At 32.8% G+C, this 22,059-nt stretch overlaps 1 protein-coding gene across 2 annotated transcripts in view; it reads left to right on the forward strand.

Annotated features, from left to right (window-relative positions):
- Positions 1-22,059, forward strand: part of LOC126742774 (myosin-I heavy chain) — a 106,744-nt gene that overhangs the window by 68,038 nt on the left and 16,647 nt on the right. For both annotated transcript variants that reach the window (XM_050449560.1, XM_050449561.1), the window contains exons 17-26: positions 3,024-3,273; positions 3,331-3,485; positions 5,681-5,809; positions 5,868-6,098; positions 9,644-9,873; positions 10,017-10,203; positions 11,670-11,834; positions 13,704-13,869; positions 14,868-15,137; positions 19,384-19,557. In XM_050449560.1, coding sequence (XP_050305517.1) covers positions 3,024-3,273; positions 3,331-3,485; positions 5,681-5,809; positions 5,868-6,098; positions 9,644-9,873; positions 10,017-10,203; positions 11,670-11,834; positions 13,704-13,869; positions 14,868-15,137; positions 19,384-19,557 — 1,957 coding nt within the window. The remainder of the gene's footprint in view (positions 1-3,023; positions 3,274-3,330; positions 3,486-5,680; positions 5,810-5,867; positions 6,099-9,643; positions 9,874-10,016; positions 10,204-11,669; positions 11,835-13,703; positions 13,870-14,867; positions 15,138-19,383; positions 19,558-22,059) is intronic.

Raw genomic sequence — 22,059 nt, forward strand, 5'->3', positions numbered from 1 at the left:
ACGCAATATCGCATTTTCTGTGGTTCCAACCGAACAACTGTGATTTAGTTTTTATTCAATAAAAATGGAAAGACGACATTTAACTCGAGAGAAAATGCTAAGAGCAGTCGGAATGCTTGAGGCAGGAACAAGTCAAAGAGACGTTGCAAGAGCTTTGGATACATCTCCCAGTGTAATTAACTGTTTGTGGACAAATGATGTTAGAGAACGGCATCAAGGCCCGTCGCGAGTTACCACACCGTCCTGCCCAAGACCATTTTATAACTTTGCAAGCTCAAAGAAATCCCACGGTAACAGCCTCTGTTTTGGTTCGGCAGCTCTCACGAGTGCATAACGTCGAGGTTTCAGGTCAAACTATTAGAAACCATTTGCATGAGAGAGGACTTCATGCCAGACCTCTAAGGGTTCCTCGGTTAACTTTAGGAGATCGAGGTGCAAGATTAACGTGGTGCCAAGAACATGTTAATTGGAATCAAGAAAGATGGGCCACAGTTCTTTTTACGGATGAGTCTCGATTTTCATTTTATCCTGATTCGTGTCTGGAGAGAGGAAGGAAATGAAAGTCGTTTGCGTCATGCCCGGGTAGTAAGTAAGTAAGGTGGTGAATCACTAATGTTTTGGGGTGGCATTAGACTTGACGGAAAAACGAACCTCATTTTTGTGGAAAATAAAATGACTGGAATAAGTTATAGGGATAATATACTACTGCCTGTAATTGTTCCATATTTACGCGAAATGGGCCCAAATTCGTTGTTGCAACAAGAAAATGCCCCACCACATCGAGCACGGCTTGTACGAATCGCTATTGAGGAAAATCAAATCAATCTTCTACCCTGGCCCTCTACCTCACCGGACCTTAATCCAATTGAGCATGTTTGGGATTGGTTAAAAAGGCAACTTCTTCAACGATTTGACTTTTTTCAAAGCGCTCTGGAGCTTCGTCTTGCTGTGACACATGTTTGCGAGAAGTTGCCCCAAGAATTAATTAATAATTTAATTTTAAGTATATGCCTAGGCGATGTCAAAGTGTTATTAATAATAGAGGTGGACCATCTGGCTACTAGTTTAATTTGTATTTGGTAAATTTTTATTTTTATAATTTTTTTTAATAAACGGTAATAAATGGGATTTTGTTCTTTATTTTTATTTGGGCCCTAAATTATGAGTAAATTATAATCTACAAAAAAAAGTTAATAATTATATTCCAATCTTCTCAAAAATATTAAAATATTTGTATGCGTTCCCTAGACCATTTTGATATGTGTATAAGGAAGTCATAATATACTAAGCCACTTTGTCCAAATAGAATATACATTTTAATATGCCATTTTTATGGTTTATATTTTAAGTACTGTTTAATGTTGATTTGTCCCTTGAATGGTCCTATTTGCTTAAATAGATTCGTCTCCAATAGAAGTTCCAGGCATCTGTCTCTGAATTGAATCATAAAGAGATCTGAATTTCCTTCTGGCCTTCTTCTTACATCTACTGGCGTAGTTTCCAGAACCTTTTTTGATTCATATTGTCTTCTAATTGGGGTACCAATTGAACAGTCCCAGTACATTTTTATTCTTGGGAGGTTCAAATTTCCCATAAGAATATGAATTCCAACAAATATTTTGAGCTTTACAGCATCAGTAGGAGGAAAGCGACAAATCTGTTGTTAAGTTGCATAAAGGTTTGTTTTATCAGCCATTTGTTCAAAAATTTCGTGCGACATAAATTCTACAAAAAATAAATGTGGCCCTGCTAGATCAATTACCTCATTTTCTATTGGTTTTGTTCAGTTTATTTTATTTTTTTGTTTCATGAGTTGCATCTTTTAGCCACTTTACGTTATCAGTTAGATCAATCATAAAGCTCGTTTTCTCCTATAATTTCATATTCGATTTCAATCACCTGTATCTCTTCGCTTCTTATATCGGAAAGTGATGAGACTAAAAAAAAAATATAAACGTACTTAAAAATAATATGGTTATTTTTTTATAATTTAATGATCCAAATAAGATTATATCGTTTAGAATATTATTGGGTTTAGGGATCAATAAAATTAAAGTCCAAGCCTATTTAAATTCGCCGACGTTTCGCAAAATATAATTGCATCTTCAAGGCGCTAAAATACAATAATAATAATTAAGATAACAGAAAAAAAAGGGTTTGTACAGTTAAAACTTAATTATAATTAAAATTAAAATAAATCAAACTGACTTTCCTAATTTTAATACAACCAACATTACACTTATGATACAAACGAGAGAAAAAAAATACTTAAAATTCAATATATTGGACTTAAGTCAAAAAAAATAAATGAATAAAATGAAAATTTATACAGAAAGCGTTTTTTAGGTACGTGACATTAGACAATACAAGGATATATACAATACTCTTAAAATATAACTTATCACAGTAAAATAATTCAGTTCTTTTATGTGTAAACAGTGCATTATGTACCAATACACTTCTTATCAGTAGATTTAGGTTTATGTTTTTTTTTTAATAATATGGTGTTATTTTTCTTTTGTCTGACCAATCGTCATTTTCCAATATTCGTAAAAGTCGATCATCGGTTAATTTTTTTTTTCGGAAGCCATTGCGTTCTGAACGAAAATTTAGATTATTTAACAATTTACGACACAAACAATCAATTGTCTGTTGTGGTCCTGGAGGCGTCAAAGATATTGGGCAACTTATATGCTTACTTACTTAAATACTTATCCTTTTATCAAGAACTCAACGAATATTTTTCACTTTTATACGATTTATAACCTAAAATCGATATGTAAACACGAACTGTTTATACTGTACTGTGTTTTAATATAACTGGTAAATTTAAGCGTCAACTTAGGTTTTAATTATTTAGCGGGAGATATGCTAGGAACTCAATCGATTTCTTACGGGTCCATCTCAGTGGACAAATCGGTTTAACAACAAAAATAAATTGTGGGGTGTAATTAGGCTATAGGAAAAATCATGTCTGCGTTAAAAGAGTTAAGTAATATATCACTTTTCAATTTTAATTGAAGTCGCAACATTGGAAACATAACGGACACGAAATACCGATGCAACAGCTACAGCAGCAGCAGCAGCAACAACAACAGCAGCAACAGGCGATCAACAGTGAGCGAGAGCAACGCAGACGTTTCCGGGTGGAAAAGAAACTGTTGGAATTGAGCGAGAGCAGTGAGAAAGAAACGAACGGCGGGGACGAGCTGCATTACGATATGGTCGAGTTTGCTAATGAGTATTTCAACTCGCACGAGAAGAGTCCCGAAGGTATTAGAGAGGATAGAAAGGAAATCGATGTTGTTAATGGTGCATTTAACGTTTTAGGTACGATCATTGCTACTTTGACGAGGAAAAGGCAAAGTTCGGAAATGATTCCGAAGTACGAAATGGTGACTTATTATAAGGGAAACACCATACCGAACTCGCATATGCACCTCTATGATCCCGATAATGTTAATGTGGCTTGCACGATATTTAGGGTAAGATATAACCAGCAGTTAATAATAATTGATCTTTATTGAATTTTGCAACTTGAATATTGAATAACATTTAAATAATTATTTAAAAAAAACGTTTATTAGTCACTCAAAAAGTATAAACAGAAGTACACAGATAGTGAGTAACTATGTGATTTCAATGTGAATAAGAAAAATAAGGATATTATTCGTTACCCTTAACGGTATGATTTTGTAGTACGTAAGCCTCGCCAAAAAATCCAATATTTTAAATTTTTTTAAAAAGGTCCACTATTACGTAGGAAAATTACTTTTTAAATATTTAGAAATTAGTAAATGTTTCCTTCTTATATTTAAATTGTGTACATCTGTTCCATTGGTCACCTTTCTAACTAGATAAGTTGGATTTTCCCATTTAATTTAGGCATTAACATTTTTTCTCGACTTTCTGTACATTTTACAAAAAACGTTGAAATACAGTTATGGTCATATAAATAGCACACTTTTCTAAATTGCGATAAAAAATATTAAATACCATTTTCTATTTTTTTTATAATATATTTAGCTTAGATGTTCTACAAAGAGTTGTATTTAATTAAAATTAAAAGAGTATTTTAAATATATAAGAAACATAACAAAAAAACTAAAGAAATGCTGGCCATTTAAACAGCACACTTAAAAAATATTTACTTTCACCAAAACCAATTTAATATTTTGTTGGGTATCCTTTATTTTTTATAACTTCACTTAATCGCTTGGGTATTGACTCCACCAATTTTGCACACACGCTTGCCGGAATACTGTTCCAAGCCTCTTGGAAGTTTTGCCATAGTTCATCCAGATTTGAGGGATTTAATACCTTAATTTTGGTTTTAACGTGATCCCACAAATTTTCCAGAGGGTTCAGGTCTGGGCTTTGTGGCGGCCATTCCAAAACATCTACCACATTTTTAGTAAACCATCGTTTTATTGATTTTGCAGAATGTTTTGGATCATTATCGTGCATGAACTTACATGTAATTGGCATAAAATGCTCCATGTATGGTTCCATAACATTCTGCAAAATCTCCCTATACTTGTATTGGTCCATTATTCCCTCTATACGATGAATAGGTCCAACACCATGCCATGACATTGCTCCCCATATCATAATTGATCCTCCTCCATGCTTAACAGTTTTAATTGTGTACCTAGGGTTTAAGGCACGATTGGGAGGACGTCTAACATAGCATTTTCCATCATTTCCAAATCTATTAATCTTGGTTTCATCGCTCCATAATATGGTTTTCCAAAAATTAATGTCCTTATTTATATGTTGTTTAGCAAATGCCAATCTTTTTTTAATATTTCTTTTTGAAACAAGTGGTTTTTTCCTAGCTACACAACCTTTGAGATCTTTTTCACATAATCTTCTTCTTATTGTTCTTGCAGAAATATTGACGCCATATTGGTCTGCTATTTCACGTTTTATTTGGGCGGAACTTAAAAATGGATTACCCTTGCTTATTCTAATAATAATTTTATCCATGTTATATGTGGTTTTTCGAGGCCTTGTTAATCTTTTCTTGTCCATTGTGCTTTGAGTGGTCTCATAGAGAGCCAGAGCATTATAAACCATTTTCCTAGAGCAATTTAAATCTTTTGCTATAGCAGAAATAGAAAAGCCTTGATTTTTCTTTTCTATAATAAGAGCTCTCCTCTCTGGTCCACAATGTTTCTTTCTACCCACTAAAAACAAAACTACTCTTGACAATATTCAAAAATTTAAAAGTTAAAATAATACTTACTAATTAACACTCGATATATTTAATAAGAATGAAAGGTGTGCTATTTATGTGTCCAGCCTTAAAACGTTAATATTGGAATGAAATTCTGTATGTGCATATATTTTTAAAATAAACATAAAGTCTTGCATATTAGGAGGAGATTAACTGCTTAGATATTTTCTTATCAGTCAGGAATTTGTTTTTTGTAAGTAATATATGAAAAGGCTAAGTGTGCTATTTATGTGACCACAACTGTAGGTGTCTAATGAAATAAATCAAAAAATCTTAATGCAAATTTTCAAAACACTAAGTTGCTTAGTTTTTGAGTTGCGAGCATTTTGTCAGTTTTTTAAGAGAAAGTTAACATTAAAATTATCGGTACTCGAGGATAAAACGTCCTTCACTAAAACATTATATTACCAAATATTACTCCAACACTCTTCTTCCTTCCAGGACTTGTGCAAATACATCAGGGGCGAATTAAACGCCGACAGAGAGCTCTCCGTAATCCAGTCCATAATAGGGTTCGCCCTGGAAAGGGAAGAACTCAGGGACGAGGTTTACGTGCAGTGCATCAGACAGGTAACATTCAACCTAAAAAATCCGCTATAAACGAAAACTGATCGAAACTCTTATGCAGGCCACGAATAACCCGAACGCCGACTCAGCAGAGAGGGTCTGGCTCCTCTTGTGTCTCTGCGTGGTCTCCTTCCAGCCGTCCAAGTTGCTCTTTCGATATTTCCTCTCGTTCCTCAAGAAAAATCTAACGCAAGATGGGAAGATCGCTCAGTACGTGCAATGGTGTCTGGATAATTGTAACAATAATAAGGTCACGGTGCGAGAGAATCCGCCTAGTTCTGTTGAAGTTGCCGTAAGTTTTCCGTTTTATTATGCAGAACTGCCTTTGGCTAGATCATACTTTAATCATTAGTCTGTTATGAATTAAAGTCACTTTTTACAAGGAATTGAAATGGAAATCTGGTTAAGTAACTGGCTGATGGGAAATTTGTTCTCTACATTTTTCTCTAAAGCGCCTGTTATCTTAGTGTTTCTTACGTGTAATCGTGATTTTTCTTTAAATTAACTAAGTTCACTAGAACTTACCTTTTAGAATCTTTTTTTTATAATATTATAATATTAAAGAGACAGAGGACCACAGTATAATTTACAGTGGTGTAGAAAAATAAGAAAGATAAAAAGCGAACGTAACGATAGTGATTCACAAAAAATACGAGAAAAACATACGAAGAAAGCCTTTACTTATTGTCAGGAATATTAGCAGTTAAATTAGTTAGATCTATGCACATTATGTTATTGGATCTTTGCCACAAAACCAACCAGTATTAATTCTCGGCTTACATAGGGAAAGTGATTCCAGGTATAAAGCAGAGATTTCACAAAATACGCTAAATAATAACGGGGAACTTGCTTGCTAAATTTCTGCTTATTCAACGAATTGCTGATCAACAATGCTTTCTTCGACCATAAATACCAATGCAAATACACATTTTCCAACACAAGGCATTAACAATTAATTACGTGGTTATCAATAGATGCATTCACCGTAAAAAATATTAGATATTAGAACGTTAGACTTAGCGAACGCAGGAAGTGGGCATAGTTTATTTTATAAGCAAAATCTAATGAACACTAATAAAAAAATTAAAATTAAATCACTCTGAAAACCGGTCACAAAAAAAATAACACAAACCCCATACAATGAATGCAGAAATTAAAGAGGAATATCAAGGAAGCTTTAGGTACTCAAACTAAATATCATTCCAAAAATAGCACCACACGGTTTTCTCAAGAAGTAAAAAATAATTGCAAGGAAAAGAACTTAGCCTTCCTAAAGCATAGATCCCTTAGAACCGAAAAGTCTTTAATCAATACAAACAATCAATCAATGAAAGAAACTTTTTATTGCTTTACAATAAAGCTACCAAATTACATCAATTTAGAAAAACATGTAATATCCATTAAGAGTGTAAAAAAAGCTTAACTTTGACCAGGTATCATTCATGATCTGCTACAGCCACATATTTCAAACTCGTATTTCATTGTAAAATAATTATTTATAATTGCACTAATAGAAAGTTTTTATTGCTATATATTAAAACGACAAAATTACAGCAATTTTTGAATAGCATGTGTAAAAAAGAATGAGCAAGAATATAAAAAGCCTCAATTTTGAGCAGCTGTCATTCATGACCTGTTAAAACCACGTATTTTGAGTATGAAGTTTTTTATAAAAGAATTGTTTAAAATTGCTATAAAAGAAACTTTTCATTGCTAAACCTTAAAGCAATCGAATTACAGCGATTTTTGAAAAGCATCTCTTGCTTCATTAGAAGTGTCAATATGATTAACTTTGCCAAGCTGTCATTCTTGATCTGCCAAAACCACCCGTTTCAAATTTGAATTTTATTGTAAAATAATAATTCAAGATTGCAATGAAAGAATGTTTCTCGTGCTATACATTAAAGCAACAAAACTACAGCTATTTTCGAAAAACATGTAATTTACATTAAGAGTGTATAAAGTCTAAACTTTGACCAGTTGTCATTCACGATCTGCCAAAGCGATTTTTTTCAAATTTTGATTTTATTGTAAAATAGTGATTTAAGAATGCAATCAAAGAAACTTTTTGTCGCTACATATTAAAACGACTAAATTTCATCAATTTTTGAAAAAACATGTCTGGGTCATCAAGAGTGTAAAAAAGGCTCAACTTTGACCAGCTGTCATTCATGACCTGCCAAGGCCGCGTACTTTAAATTTGAATTTTATTGGAAAATAATGATTTAAAATTGTAATAAAAGAAACATTTTTCTTGCTTAACATTAAAGCAACCAAATTATAGCAATTTTTGAAAAGCATCATCATTTCGCTTCATTAAAAATAATATTATGTTCAACTTTGCCAAGCTCTCATTCACGACCTGCAAAAATCACATATTTCAAACTTGGATTTTATTGGAAAATAATGATTTAAAATTGCAATCAAAGAAACTTTTTGGTTCTATATGTTAAAACGGCGAAATTACAGCAGTTTTTCAAAAACGTGTAATTTCCGTTAAGAATGTAAAAAGGCTCAACTTTGACCAGCTGTCATTCATGATCTGCCAAAGCCACAGATTTAAAATGTTGATTTTATTGCCAAGGAATTATTTAAAATTTCAATAAAAAATAACTTTTTGTTGCTATATGAAACTACCAATGAAGCTACCAAATTACAGCAATTTTTGAAACACATTGAGAACTACTTAGAAAAATAAAAGACGAATACTGGGAGAAATTTTCAAACCGTATGGAAAGTTATTTCTACGTTCTACAGAAATAAAGGTGGCGGTTTATCAGGAATCAAAGAAATGAAATTTAAGAAATAAGACACGATAAAAAAGGAGACGCGGACCCAGCACCTTACTAATCTGTACAAAAAGGAAGAATACATATTTGAATTGAACACACCAAAGATAACTAGAAACTAAGTAAAACAAATAGAGCAATACCACGTGGAATATTCCATTAAAAAATTAAAGAGCAGGAAAAGCCCGAAGATGGCATAACAACTTAACTATTGAATTACAGGGGACTAAGATTTATCCAACAGTAATTTTTGTCTGCAAGTTCAAAAAAGTCCATCGAATTACAAAAGCATAAATCTATTGAACACCACCTTAAAAGTAGCAACAAACATAATCATGATTATTATATAACATGACTTTTGGTTAGTGATAAAACTGGCTTGTGATTTGAGTGTCACACCAAAGATTCCAACTATTGGACTATGAAGAGGAAGATATTAAAGAAAATTTATATATTTTCAATACCAAAGAAATTCCTCAATCAGAATGGAAAGTATTGCCAAGTCTAAGAAAATTCTACATTTTGGTGTGAATTGTCAGTTACTTTTTCTAATCTACCAGGTTGTTAAGAAAGAATTTTATGCAGGTGTACGACGTCGGCCATTTTTCGTCTATTATCAAGAGTTTACTGCTAAAATCCATTAGTTCCTGTACAGTTTTTGGGTGAGACTAGGGAGAACGAGTCAATCTGATAATTATGAAAAATACAATTTACAGAGGTTAAAAAAATTAATTATTAAAATAGTAAAAATTTCTAACCAATTATTTCTCTATATACACGCTTGAGAAAACGACTCAATCTGGAGTAAAGAAAAAAAATACTAAGGTACCTATTTATCACAATGACTCATCAAAATCTTACCTTAAACTAAAATGTCCATATAGAAGTGCTGTGCCCTAAGAAAGATTTGTTACGCTCTAAACTCTTTTATCCAATCATTCCAGCCGAGAATCTCTCAGCTGCTTGCGATTTGATAATCACAACAATTCTCTTAAAAATTCACCGAGATAAACCGGATTTTTGTCTTAATTACTCTCGCTCCTTTTAGGCCATGAAACGTCTGGGCACGATCGTATGCCGGTTCTTTTTCCTCGACGGTAGAACGAAAGCGATCGACGTGCATCCGACCGATACCGCGCAAGATGCCGCTCGCAAATTGGCCGAGAGATTGGGCCTGAAAACGATCGACGGTTGGGCGATTTACCAGAGCAGACCCGACGGGGAGGAACACGTACGCGCCCATCATTATTTGTACGATATTATCGCACAGTGGGAACAGTAAGTGACGATATAACATTAATTGAAATTATCCGATGAATTACATGGTTAGTGGTAGAAAAAACGTGTTTCTGGTTATTGGCTTCTTCGGGGCAAAACAACCTAAATATATTCGTGTTTTTTTTTTCCATGAAATTGTATAGAAATCAGAACAAGTTGACCCCACCGAGCGGTCTGGCCACCTTGGGGAGACGCAGTACGCAAGGGTTGAGCGGTGGCGAAAATCGGTTCATATTTAAGAGGAGACTGTTCAAGGCCACCAGGGTTCTCAGTCAGGATCCCGTCGAGGTTAATTTGCTGTACGCTCAGGCTGTTCATGGGGTTGTCAAGGTAAGAAATAATTAATAAGTTTGTCAACTTCCTGTTTGGATAATTATGTTCATACCAAATAAACTTCAATATACATGTCATAATCTAGTTGCCTACCATCAGCACGAACAATCGACTATTAAATGATTGTTTTTATTTATTATTCATCCGCCAATTTAGGCAAACACATTATTTCAAATACTTCGATATTTTTTTAATTTCGGGGAATGTTCTCAAAAACCCGGAATAAAATAAAAAGATGTTTCAAATTACTGGAATTTTTGCAAAATCCTGGAAAAAAATATATATTTTTTTATATAAATAGAAAATATAAATAAAACACTTTAATTCCTGGAGAATGAAATCGAAAATGCCGCCTGAAAATCAGAATTGCCTGAAAGAGAAATAAAAGGTCGCAAGAGCCAGGAATGAAATTAGGAATTACAGAAACGTCTGGAGGTAGCTATTAAAACATTCTATCAAATACCTGGAATTTCTGCATGAGACTTTTATAACCTGGAATATAAGTACAATTTACATACGTGGAAAAATTATTACTTACTTAAAAAAAACGCTTGAAACTCCTGGACTAAAACATCAAAAATGACTCCAAAAGGCATCAACGAATATGGAACATCGAAATTAATCTAATAAGATTATTAAAATCAAGTCGAAATGTTCTGTTCCGTTGGCCTATATATTTTTTCCCTGTACATAAATAATCTTATCAATCTTGATGTTCAGAGAAAATTCACTCTAGTTGCAAATGATCCCCAGAGAAAATCTCTAATCGTTGTTTTAGGTCCGTCTTGCTGTCGCTTAATCTTCAAAAAATTAATGTAATGTACCTTAAGTGTGTTCTTTTGACCATGTGAGCATGTCTGATAGTACAAAGTATTTGGGCATAGTCCTTGATAGGGAGCTGGGCGTTCTTGGGCGAGTTCTATCGTCCACTCTTTGTCAAGTTGGTGATTTATACTGTCATCTCCCTCTACGTCCAGAAAGTGACTCGCTTAATTTTCACAATCGCTTGCAACTCTTAATTCTAGATCTATTACGAATTGAATCTTTCAATTCTCTTGTGCATTTGCCGGGAGACGTAGCTACATCTATTAAGCTTTGTAAAATTACGAAACGAAACTTAAGAAACGCCTGACTGGTAAAACTTATTGTTCATTGGACTATTTTTAATACCGAAGTTTGGATTTCAAGTTTTAATTTTTATTATACTTATAGGAAAATGTATGTTTTTTCTATTGTACTAAATTATTAATTTATATGTATTATATTAAGTAATTTGTTTCGGTACTCTACTTACGACAAGTATTTGTTTACGTAATAAAGCATATTTTCGTTTGATAGTCTTAACGTGATTAAGACACAGAAATTTATCTGGTATGAATTAATTAAGGACAACCTCTGTACAACCATAAATGTTTTTGGTAATATATTTTCTTAATCCTCTGTATGTTTGTTTATTGCTGTAGATGGACGATTTTCCTGTTACGGAAAAGGTCGCGTTGCAACTAGCCGGCCTCCAAGCCCAAGTGAAACTGGGAAACCCAAAGGACAATAACAAACTGGAATATTACACTGATATCGATAACTATTTACCTTATAGGATTTCGAAAACTAGAGGCGACGACGTATGGGTAAGTAACTATTAATCACTTATCATCGGATTCGACAATGGTTAGATATTGTTTGAGATTTTAATCACACTGAAATCAGACTAAAAGTTTATGGGGAATTGTCTGTCAGATAAAGTCTGTTTAACTTCAACAAATAAATAGAAACGGAGTTGACTATAACTTATACCTTAAGTGCTGCGAAAGAACAGTGATACTCTTTTATTTACTTCTTAACGAAATATCAGATAATATGTCTAAAGCTGCTTGGTCGATAATTAATAGCAATAGGAAGAGAATTAGCTCTAATGCCAAATTCCTAGAGATTAAGTAATTTATATTTGAACCGAAAAGAAAGAAGCTCTATTTTAATAAATCTTTCATTGATCTTGGATAACGTGGGAAATAATGCAATTGGAATGTGGGAAATAATGCAAAGTCTCACATAATTATGGAAGAAGACGCTAGCAAACTAGGATTTATGATGTTTGATTTTGCCAAACCTAAAAGTGAGCCTTCGAAAAGTGTTTTTAATATCAACTTATTTGAGAAAAGTATGCATACTAAAAAGTTTATAGATTTAATGCAAGTTTATAACTATAGCCAATGAGTATCTGATTCTAATGCCACTTTAACAGATAACATTTTCTATAATTCGGATACAAATGTTCTGAATTCGTCTTTATTAGATTGTTACTCACAGTTTTTTGCATTAGAGACATGAAAATCTACGAATAGTATTTGTACCTCAGATTTTATCTTAAAAGAACCACTACCAAAAGGAACGACCGAAATTGTAAATATGAAATGGAAAAAATGAACTGGTCTCCAGTTTATGAAAAGAAAAACTGTTGATTTTTGAATGTGTTCAATCAGATATTTACAGTCAAAAAAATCAAAGGGGTGGATTACTATGAGTATCAAATCAGATGTTAAATTTCTTGAAAACTAGGGCAAAATCACTTCAGAATACTTTAATAAACATTCAAAGATCTTGCAGGATGTTATCAGGGAAGGGAAAAAAATGGCAAACAATAACTTTATAACTTATGATAAGGTAAAGCTTCCTGGCAAGTTGGAAATTCATTAAAGCAGATCAAGATACACTTTAAATAAATTTTTCAAACAAGTATGAGTCTAATTCTACAACCTTAATAGATATTTATATAACAGAATAATAAATATTACTTCATCTGTGTTTTTGGCACCAGTGGATTCTGGGGAGATTATCAAAATTATAGATGGGCTGAAGAATAATAGATGATAACATACTTGTTATAAAAGCTGTTAAATTTCTAATTGTGGAACTACTAAAGTATATAATCAATATGTGTTTTACATATACGATTGACGAAGAACAGACTTATGTCTTTATCTAGTCTATATACAGTGCGGCTCTTAATTGCCCTTCCTCCCGCTCTTATTTTTTGAATGTGTTTATATAAAAATTTGAAATTTGGCACACATCATTAGCAACCTAAACACTACTTTTTGGTCCCTAACTCATTTTGCAAAACTTTAAAATGGGGTACCATATTTTTCATCAAAAATATTTAGTTTAAACCTAAAACTAAAAAATTAGTGAGCTTTAGAAAATGCCTTTTGATGCATAGAAAATGCATACCAAATTTTATTAAAATATCTACAAGGTTTTTACAGGTATTATAAAAAAAACATATATTTTTCTTCAATCTTTACCACCCGGTATCTCAAAAGTTACGCCTTTTAGGACATACGTTCATATAGAGTTTTTTTTCCTAAAATTTACCTAAGAATCATCCCCTGAATTTTTTCTAGCTATTTTTTTACGCCCTATATATTACAGGAATAAATAAAATATTATCTATCTATCTTATCTACATATCCCTTTAATATACTCTTAAACTTATTTAGGTTCCGATCATCGCCCAAGCGCATCGTCAATACGGCGCCAACCGCTTAGAACTGACCGCAAAAGCCCTCTACTTAACGTGCGTGATGCAGTACCCGTTATACGGCACCACCATGTACCCGGTAACTTATAGGGGCTACTGGTCCTACGGAAACGCTTTGATTTTAGGTCAGTGACGAAAAAAAACCCTCTTTTTCCCTTCTTATTTAACAACAAAAATCGTAAAATCTGTATTGTTGTGACGAATTCATAATGAGTTACTTATTATATTGGGTATTACGTCACTTATAGCAAAAATCAATTTAGAAATTTTTATCTCACACGCTCAACAATTGAAAAGAAGAAGAAAATAGACTTATTCACGTGTTTAAAAGAAATATGAACTTAAATCTGTAACGATACCGTTCGATATACTTAATTTAATTTAAGTTCAATAAGTTTTAAATACAATAATTTACTTGAAGTATAATAGATTTTTTATATACCTAGGAGCTAAGGTTCAATCTATTAATCTCTGAGCCCGTTTCTTCTTTTCAATATCCTACCTAACTTTGTTATGAATATTACAATTAAAAAACGATAAAAAACAACAAGAAGACCTACTTTTTTTTAAAAAATATCTAATTTGAACCAACGTTTCGGTAGTTATATCTACTACCGTTATCAAGGTAATTAAAGTAAAATTAAATTAAATTAAAAATAAAATATACTTATCTTTCAAATTTTCAGCAATGTAGTCTCATCAAAATTTCTTCCTAATTCGAAAATACTTTATATACTTTTTTATATGATTTGACGGTTTATTAATAGTTTGACAAACTTAAGGTTAACAAACAAAAATTACAAACCAAAGTTAGGATATTGAAAAGAAGAAACGAGCTCAGAGATTAATAGATTGAACCTCAGCTCCTAGGTATATAAAAAATCTATTATACCTCAAGTAAATTATTGTATTTAAAACTTATTGAACTTAAATTAAATTAAGTATATCGAACGGTATCGTTACAGATTTAAGTTCGTATTTCTTTTAAATACGTGAATAAGTCTATTTTCTCCTTCTTTTCAATTGTTGAGCGTGTGAGATAAAAATTTCTAAATTGATTTTTGCTATAAGTGACGTAATACCCAATATAATAAGTAACTCATAACAAAAATCGTTTTAATAGGCATCAACTGCGACGGGATTATGCTGATAAAAAGCGACGACAAGTTCGTTTTGAACGAGTTCCGGTATCAGGACATCGAGAGTATCCTGTTGGACCCGAGCGACAGTTTTATCACGATCACTTTGCAACGGAGCATCGGCGATAGTAATCACAAGTGTTACGTGTTCGAGACGAAACAGAAGAACGAGATCGGTTCGTTGATCGCCAGTTATCATCCGGCATTGGCCGGATGGATGACCGAGAGCGAGGCGCCTCAGAAGAGGATAAAGAGTAAGGAGGTTTTTGTTTTTGATTTTTGTGAGACACCTTTTTTCTTCTATAGGAGAGAGAGGTTCGAGTAACAAAACCCTTTGTTCGATGATGAAATTCTTCAACTTGAAATTGGCAAAAGTATTTAAAGATCTCTCATTAACTTTATAAAAGTCGCAACCAGGCGCTATCCTACTATTGCAAAAAATATATCTATTGTAAATACTTCTCAATTAAACATAAAGGAACTCTTTAACTTTTAAATATTCGCTAATAAAAAAAAACACATTATACCAAGTAACCTCACAAACCCTAATGAAATTCGGCTTGATAAAAAGAATTCGACTTTTCCCTCTATTTCTATATCACCGTTAGGTTTTCTTAATAGTGTTTGAATGATCTGGAAATAGTGTTTTTCTCTTATAACTTATCCAATTATATAAGAAAAACATCACATTATTCCCATAATTCTCAAATTAGTAAACTGAGTCATGGATATACAGGGTGGTACAGTTTAAAAGTCATTAATTTTAATACGTGATAAAGAATTTAAAAACAAATAGACTTTCATTATAAAGTTTTTCTCAGAAATGTTTAATAACAAAGATACAGGGTGTTAAAGTTAAGAATACTTATTTATTTATTTATCACAACTTTTAAACTATCAGCTCAGTTTTAATTAAATTTTGCATGCATGTTGTTGTAGTGAATTATCAATTACTGATGAAGCCAATTTTTGCCAAAAAAAAAACAATGCCAGTGGGGTAACATACGGAGTAGTGATGTAAAATTCTCGAGCACGTAATTTAAAAGAATGTTCCCTGAGCACGAACGAGAATAAATAAGCATAAACGAAAAAAACCTGAGAATTTATGTTTGGGATGTGGTAAAGTATTCAAAAACTTATTTTTCATGATTTTTTTCTCAAAAGTCTCAAAATGCCTAGAAAAATGCTCAATATTCTCTTAATGCTTTGTAAAATACCGATACCGAATTATTCTAACTTTATAAAAACCTTAACATCATAATATTCATAAATCCGGATAGAATAAGAATATTCATCATAAATAACCAAATATTATATCTAAAGGGATTTTTAAAGAATATACAAGAATTTATGTTACCGATCAGGTTTGATATTATATTCTTAAAAACTGAGCATAGTTTGTGTGCTATGCTATGTGAATACAAATACAAAGTAGGTAACATGAAAATAACATGAGAAACGTTTTATGATGTAAGAAGTGAAAAGTAACTCGAAAAAAAGCTTTATATAAAAAAATTAACTGCAATCTGCAATAAACCAAAAATACAGTTTTAACCTAACTCAGGTACTCTAATTGTGGATCAATATCAAGATCAAGAGTAGTCAAGCCCATCAAAACTTTCTGGCCCGATGCTACTATTGGAATCGAAATCGTGAACACTGTAGGCCACGCTCTATTCGTCATCGGACTCATCAGTCTCTGAACTCTCGTTTTGTTAAACGCAACACAAAATGAACAAAAAATGCATAAATAACATGCAAAAACTACAGTCGGCATTGCTACAAAAGAGACCGGCCGTAATAATCGGGGAACCGTCGCTGTCGGCGCCGGTGCCGCTTTGTCTTTGTGATTGATGCTGTTGCCGACGCCGACAGTAGTTTTTGTAAATAAAGCGCGCCGAATACGGAATCGTGCTGAAAATTGTCTGGCGAACGTTCGCGCACGAGAGAACAATCTATCTTGCGCGCACGAACGATTTATAGGGCGCGAACGTGCGCGAATATTCGCCATAGCACGAAGGGAAGGTTCCTTTATTTACATCACTAATACGGAGGGATTTGGTCCTTTTTTACCTCAAATCTACGAGGTGATAAAATATTTTTTTTATAAAAAGTCAATTATTGTTAGATTCTCAATTCAATTGGAAAAAAAAATTACTCTTGCAAAATTATACATCATCTTTTTCTATATCATTGCTTCATTTTCTCAATAGTGTTTGGATCATGTGGAAATAATGTTTTTCTTTGTTTTGTTTGTAATTTGTGTGTTGTTATAATTTGTCTAATTAAACAAGAAAAACATCACTTTTTCATCAAAGTTTTTTTTTTGATCTGATTTGGAAAATATTCTTCTTAGTTTTGCTTTAATTAGCATAATAAAACCACATTTTGTATTACTGTGATTCACTGCTTTATTTAGGAAACAAATCAGATATAAAAAGTTGCAAGTACCGCAAAATAGAGCTATGTGAACTATTTTAAATTGTAGCAAATATGACTACAGGTACCTCCAATCTCCTTGATATGAACCAGTAACAAACGTTATATCATTAAATTGGCTTGGTATAGAACAAAATTTTAAATATCAACTTCTTTTATTTATTTATAAAATAGAGCATGGGCTTCCAGTATTTGCAGATCCTATAAAGAAATAAGGAGATTCGTAAGTATCAGACAAGGCAACAACACACAACTTTTATGTATAAGGTCTTCAACCTCTTTTCGTCATGTTCAACATGTTGCCAAATGACTTAAAACTAGGAACTTTGAAAAAACCAATATTTATTAAATTTGCATTAAAATTGGGACATCCAATATGTTTTGTCCTTTTATGCTTAATTTTCTGAAGTCTCTTAGCTCCTTGTCAATGAGTCTCATCAGAATTGACTTAAATAGCTAACACTGTATTAAATAAATGGCCTAGTCATTATCGATAAATACATTTATTTCTTTATTTAAAATTCTTCATTACAAAGGTTCAACAATGAACATAGCATGCGTCAATTTCAAGCCTTACCTAAATGTATACACTAAAGTCATTAATAATTAAAAGTTAAATAGAGACATACATATACTAACAATACTTATTAAAACGAACTCACAAAAGAAGACTTAAAGGCTAAAACACTATAGACTAGGGACTAAACTTGCACAGATTTTTTAGGTTCAAACGGTAATAGTCATTATGACAGTATAAAGCATTATCTAAAAGAAGTTGCTTTATTTTTTATTTGAACTGGTTTATACCGTCGATTTGTTTTTATGCAGTTTGGTAATTTATTAAACGCTTTAGATGTTCGGAAAATCGCACTCTTTTCAAATAGAGCCGTATTATGGTGCAAAATGTTGAGATCTTGGTGATATCTTGTAGGCATACCCATATTAAAGTCTGCGTTCCTTGTAAAGTAATGACTGTATATTTTTGCAAAAACCAATAGAGGTATAACGAGTATACTGTCATTAAACAAAGGTGCAGCATGGTCTAAAAACCCAGCTCCATCTAGCGTTCTGATCATGCGTTTTTGTAGGACAAGTAAATGCTCCAGGTCCGAAGAAGCCCCCCAGTTGATGATACCATAAGAAAGCCGACTTTGAACGTTTGAATGAATAAAGAGTCGAACAACATCCGTGCTTACTATACTTGTTAGGTTACTTACAACAAAGCACGACGTTGCCAAGCTTTTCGCTATGTGATCGATGTGGGTGTCCCAAGTTAGCCTGCTATCGATATGTAAACCTAGAAATTTAGTAAAGTTTTCATTTTTTATTGATTGGCTATCAGTTTTTACGAGGGCACTTTGAGGGTTTTTAATAGTTGAACGGTTATTTTAAAAGTGCATAACAACATACTTCTCGGCGTTTAATAGTAAACCATTTTGCTTGCAACTGCATCGATGTATGTCTGATTGCGGACTATGATTGAGGTGTCATCTGCAAATTGACAAATATGCGAATCCTGGCTATTTATGTTATTAGAAAGATCGTTTCAAAATATAATAAAAAAAGATGTGGGGACAAAATTCCCTCCTGGGGAACTCCAGATTTAACATCAAGTGTTGAGGACTTAAAAGGATGGTTTTCCATTTCATTTAGTTTGTTAGTGATTTGAACGTATTGTTTTCTGTCAGAAATATAAGAGAAAAGTAATACGTCCACCCTTGACAGTAAGTCACTGTTAGCACACTATTTCACTAAAATCACATTCTTTTCCATTGGAGTGTTAACCGACTTAAATTCCTCTATAACAAAGATTCTATATAATTAGTCTGGTCTAAAGTTACTAGATTCCTGTTTCTTTCTTTTTTTGATCCGATTTGGATCTAAAGTAAGCTTTGTAATAAATATGAAAATATTCTTCTTAGTTTTGCTTTCCTGATGGCTTTTGTTAGTATCTTACGTTCCCATTGTTAAATACCTTGCAGTTACAATCCAAATGAGACGCTAAAATCTTCGTCAAGTTTTTGCAATAAACTTTTAAACCTAATAAATGTACTTTTTAAGGTATCACCAACGAAGATAGAGTGAGACTGTACCACAACCTAGTGAATTGTAGACGAGCCCTAGTAGATCACGACATCCTAAGGAAACCCGCAGATTCTTCAGGCAGTTTTATAAGAAACACCTTGAGGAGGCTCAGTAAACACAAGTTGGATAAACTAAGACAAGAGCACGGAGGTAATTCCAAAATAAAACCTATTATATATTAACGTTCCTGTCCATCGTTTTTCCCGAAAAATCATTGATTTCATGATACTTTTTTCTCAAAACCATTTTACTGAATGCTATTCCTCTCGAATGGCTGTTTTTCTTGAATAATAAATAAATAAGGTCTTTTAAGGCAAATATATTGAAATTGCGATCATGATTAGCTAAAAGTTTTTTTAAGTTAAAAATCAAACGTGCACGAGCGTTTTGCATGACCTGTATTATATAGGGTGTCCCAATAGGAACGCACGTTTTGAATTGCGCAGCATTCTTATTTTATCGCAGTATGTCAAAAAAAAAACTGAAGTTTGCGATTAGTAGCCATGGAACGATATACGGTCGAACAACGAATTATTATTGTTAAAACACACTACAAATATGGAGAATGTTTTGCGGAAACAGTTCGTAAATTGCGGGACATTTTTGGTCGACACGATGCACCAAATCACACGACCGTCCAAAGACTAATTGATAAATTTGAACAAAATGGTTCTGTCGTGGATGTAAAAACACCAGTGCGTCACCGTACTAGCCGTTCTGTTGAAAATATTGCCGCAGTGCGTGAAAGTGTTCGCGAGAATCCGGGAACATCTATCCGTCATCGTGCACAGCAGTTGCACATTTCGAAGAACACTACCCACCGAATTCTAACAAAAGATCTTCATTTACATGCCTATAAGATTCAATTGACCCAAGAATTAAAGCCAGCGCTGTACATTTTCTTCTTGGGTATTGCAAAAACAACAAATGGATGTCGATTTTTCGAAAAAAAAATTGTTTACCAATGAGGCACACTTTCACCTTAATGCCTTTGTTAATAAACAAAATTGCCGAATTTGGAGCGAAGAAAATCCTAGAGTCATTCATGAGAAGAAAATGCATCCATTAAGAGTCACTGTTTGGTGCGGACTTTGGACAGGTGGAGTAATTGGACCGTACTTCTTCGAGGACGAGGCTGAAAATGCAGTTACCGTGAACAGCGAACGCTATCGTAATATGCTCACTGAGTTTTTATGGCCTCAATTGGATGGTATGGATACGGGCGGTATGTGGTATCAACAGGATGGTGCGACATGTCACACTACACGTGAAGCAATTCAATTGTTGCAAAGAAAGTTTCCCGGTCGTGTCATTTCACGGAATGGAGACCAGAACTGGCCCGCAAGATCATGCGATTTAACGTCTTGTGACTTTTTTCTTTGGGGTTTTTTAAAATCCCTCGTATACGCTAATAACCCAACAACAATTCCACAGTTGAAAAACGAAATTAGACGTATTATTAGCGAAATTGGGCCGCAATTATGTGAAAATGTAATTGAACTTTTCTCAAAACGAATAAGAGTCTGTCACGAAGGTCGAGGCGGTCATTTGGCAATATTATTTTTTACGTTTAATTGCAGTGTATTAGCTTTACATTAAAATATAAATAACACTCTTCTCACTTTTATTTACCAATTAAAACGTGCACTCTTATTGGGACACCTTTTATTTTTATGAAGCATATTAAGGGAAGGATAGTATTAAAAATAAAGACTATAAACGGTCAAGCGAATCTGTTTCTGAACATTTTTTTTAGTTTAAATTAAAAAAAAATGCCTATTTATAAAAAGGGTTTTCAACTTCAAAAAATGCCCTTTGCTTTACATGCTCGCTAAATCGTATTCTAACTAAATCTGAGAATTAGTTGCAATTATAAATGTTTATTTTATGATTACAGTTGTTATTTACAATTTGGCAAAATAGTGTTCATACAATCAGATTTCTAAAGTAATGGAGTAAATCCTTTTTTGTTAAATCTGAAGTATTGATATTTCAATTGCAAACAATTTTGCTTCCCCCGTATAATTATAGTAACGTATGTTAGATTTTAATGATTGTGATTTGTGTCCTGTCCTTGTGACTTACATGATATTTCAACCAACAAGATTACAGATAAAACGAATGCATAAATTTTGCAAAGAAATGACGTTAAATGCAGGAAAAAATATGTCCGATCCCTGGAAAAATTAAATTCTATTCGAATTCAAAAACTAGCTTTATTATCACAAACAAAGTTGTTGGCAAAATCTTGCTATGAGCTAAAATAATCCTAATTAAATACAAATATCACGAGTACAGAACGACATTCTGGAGTGTATAAAAATGGTAAGTGGTTATAATATGCATTGAAAATTCAACAACATTTAAAAACATAAAAAATAAAACTTATTTTGTTCAAAATTTATTTAAAAAAATAAACTTAAATCTAACAGGACTAAAAAATTAAGCCAAATGCCTGAAATAGAATGAAAAATCCTTCAAATGCCTAGAAAATAATTTCACCTCCTGGAAATTATAAAAATGACGCCAATTGCCTGGCATGGATGGCACGGATTTTTACTTCAGTGGGTTATACAAGTGTCTGGAGTAAAATGAACATTTCAGTCAAATACCTAGAAATTATAAAAAATATGATAATAAAAAATGAGGGCA

Source organism: Anthonomus grandis, chromosome 12 (genome assembly GCF_022605725.1).
Source record: "Anthonomus grandis grandis chromosome 12, icAntGran1.3, whole genome shotgun sequence".
In the NCBI taxonomy this organism is placed as follows: domain Eukaryota; kingdom Metazoa; phylum Arthropoda; class Insecta; order Coleoptera; family Curculionidae; genus Anthonomus; species Anthonomus grandis.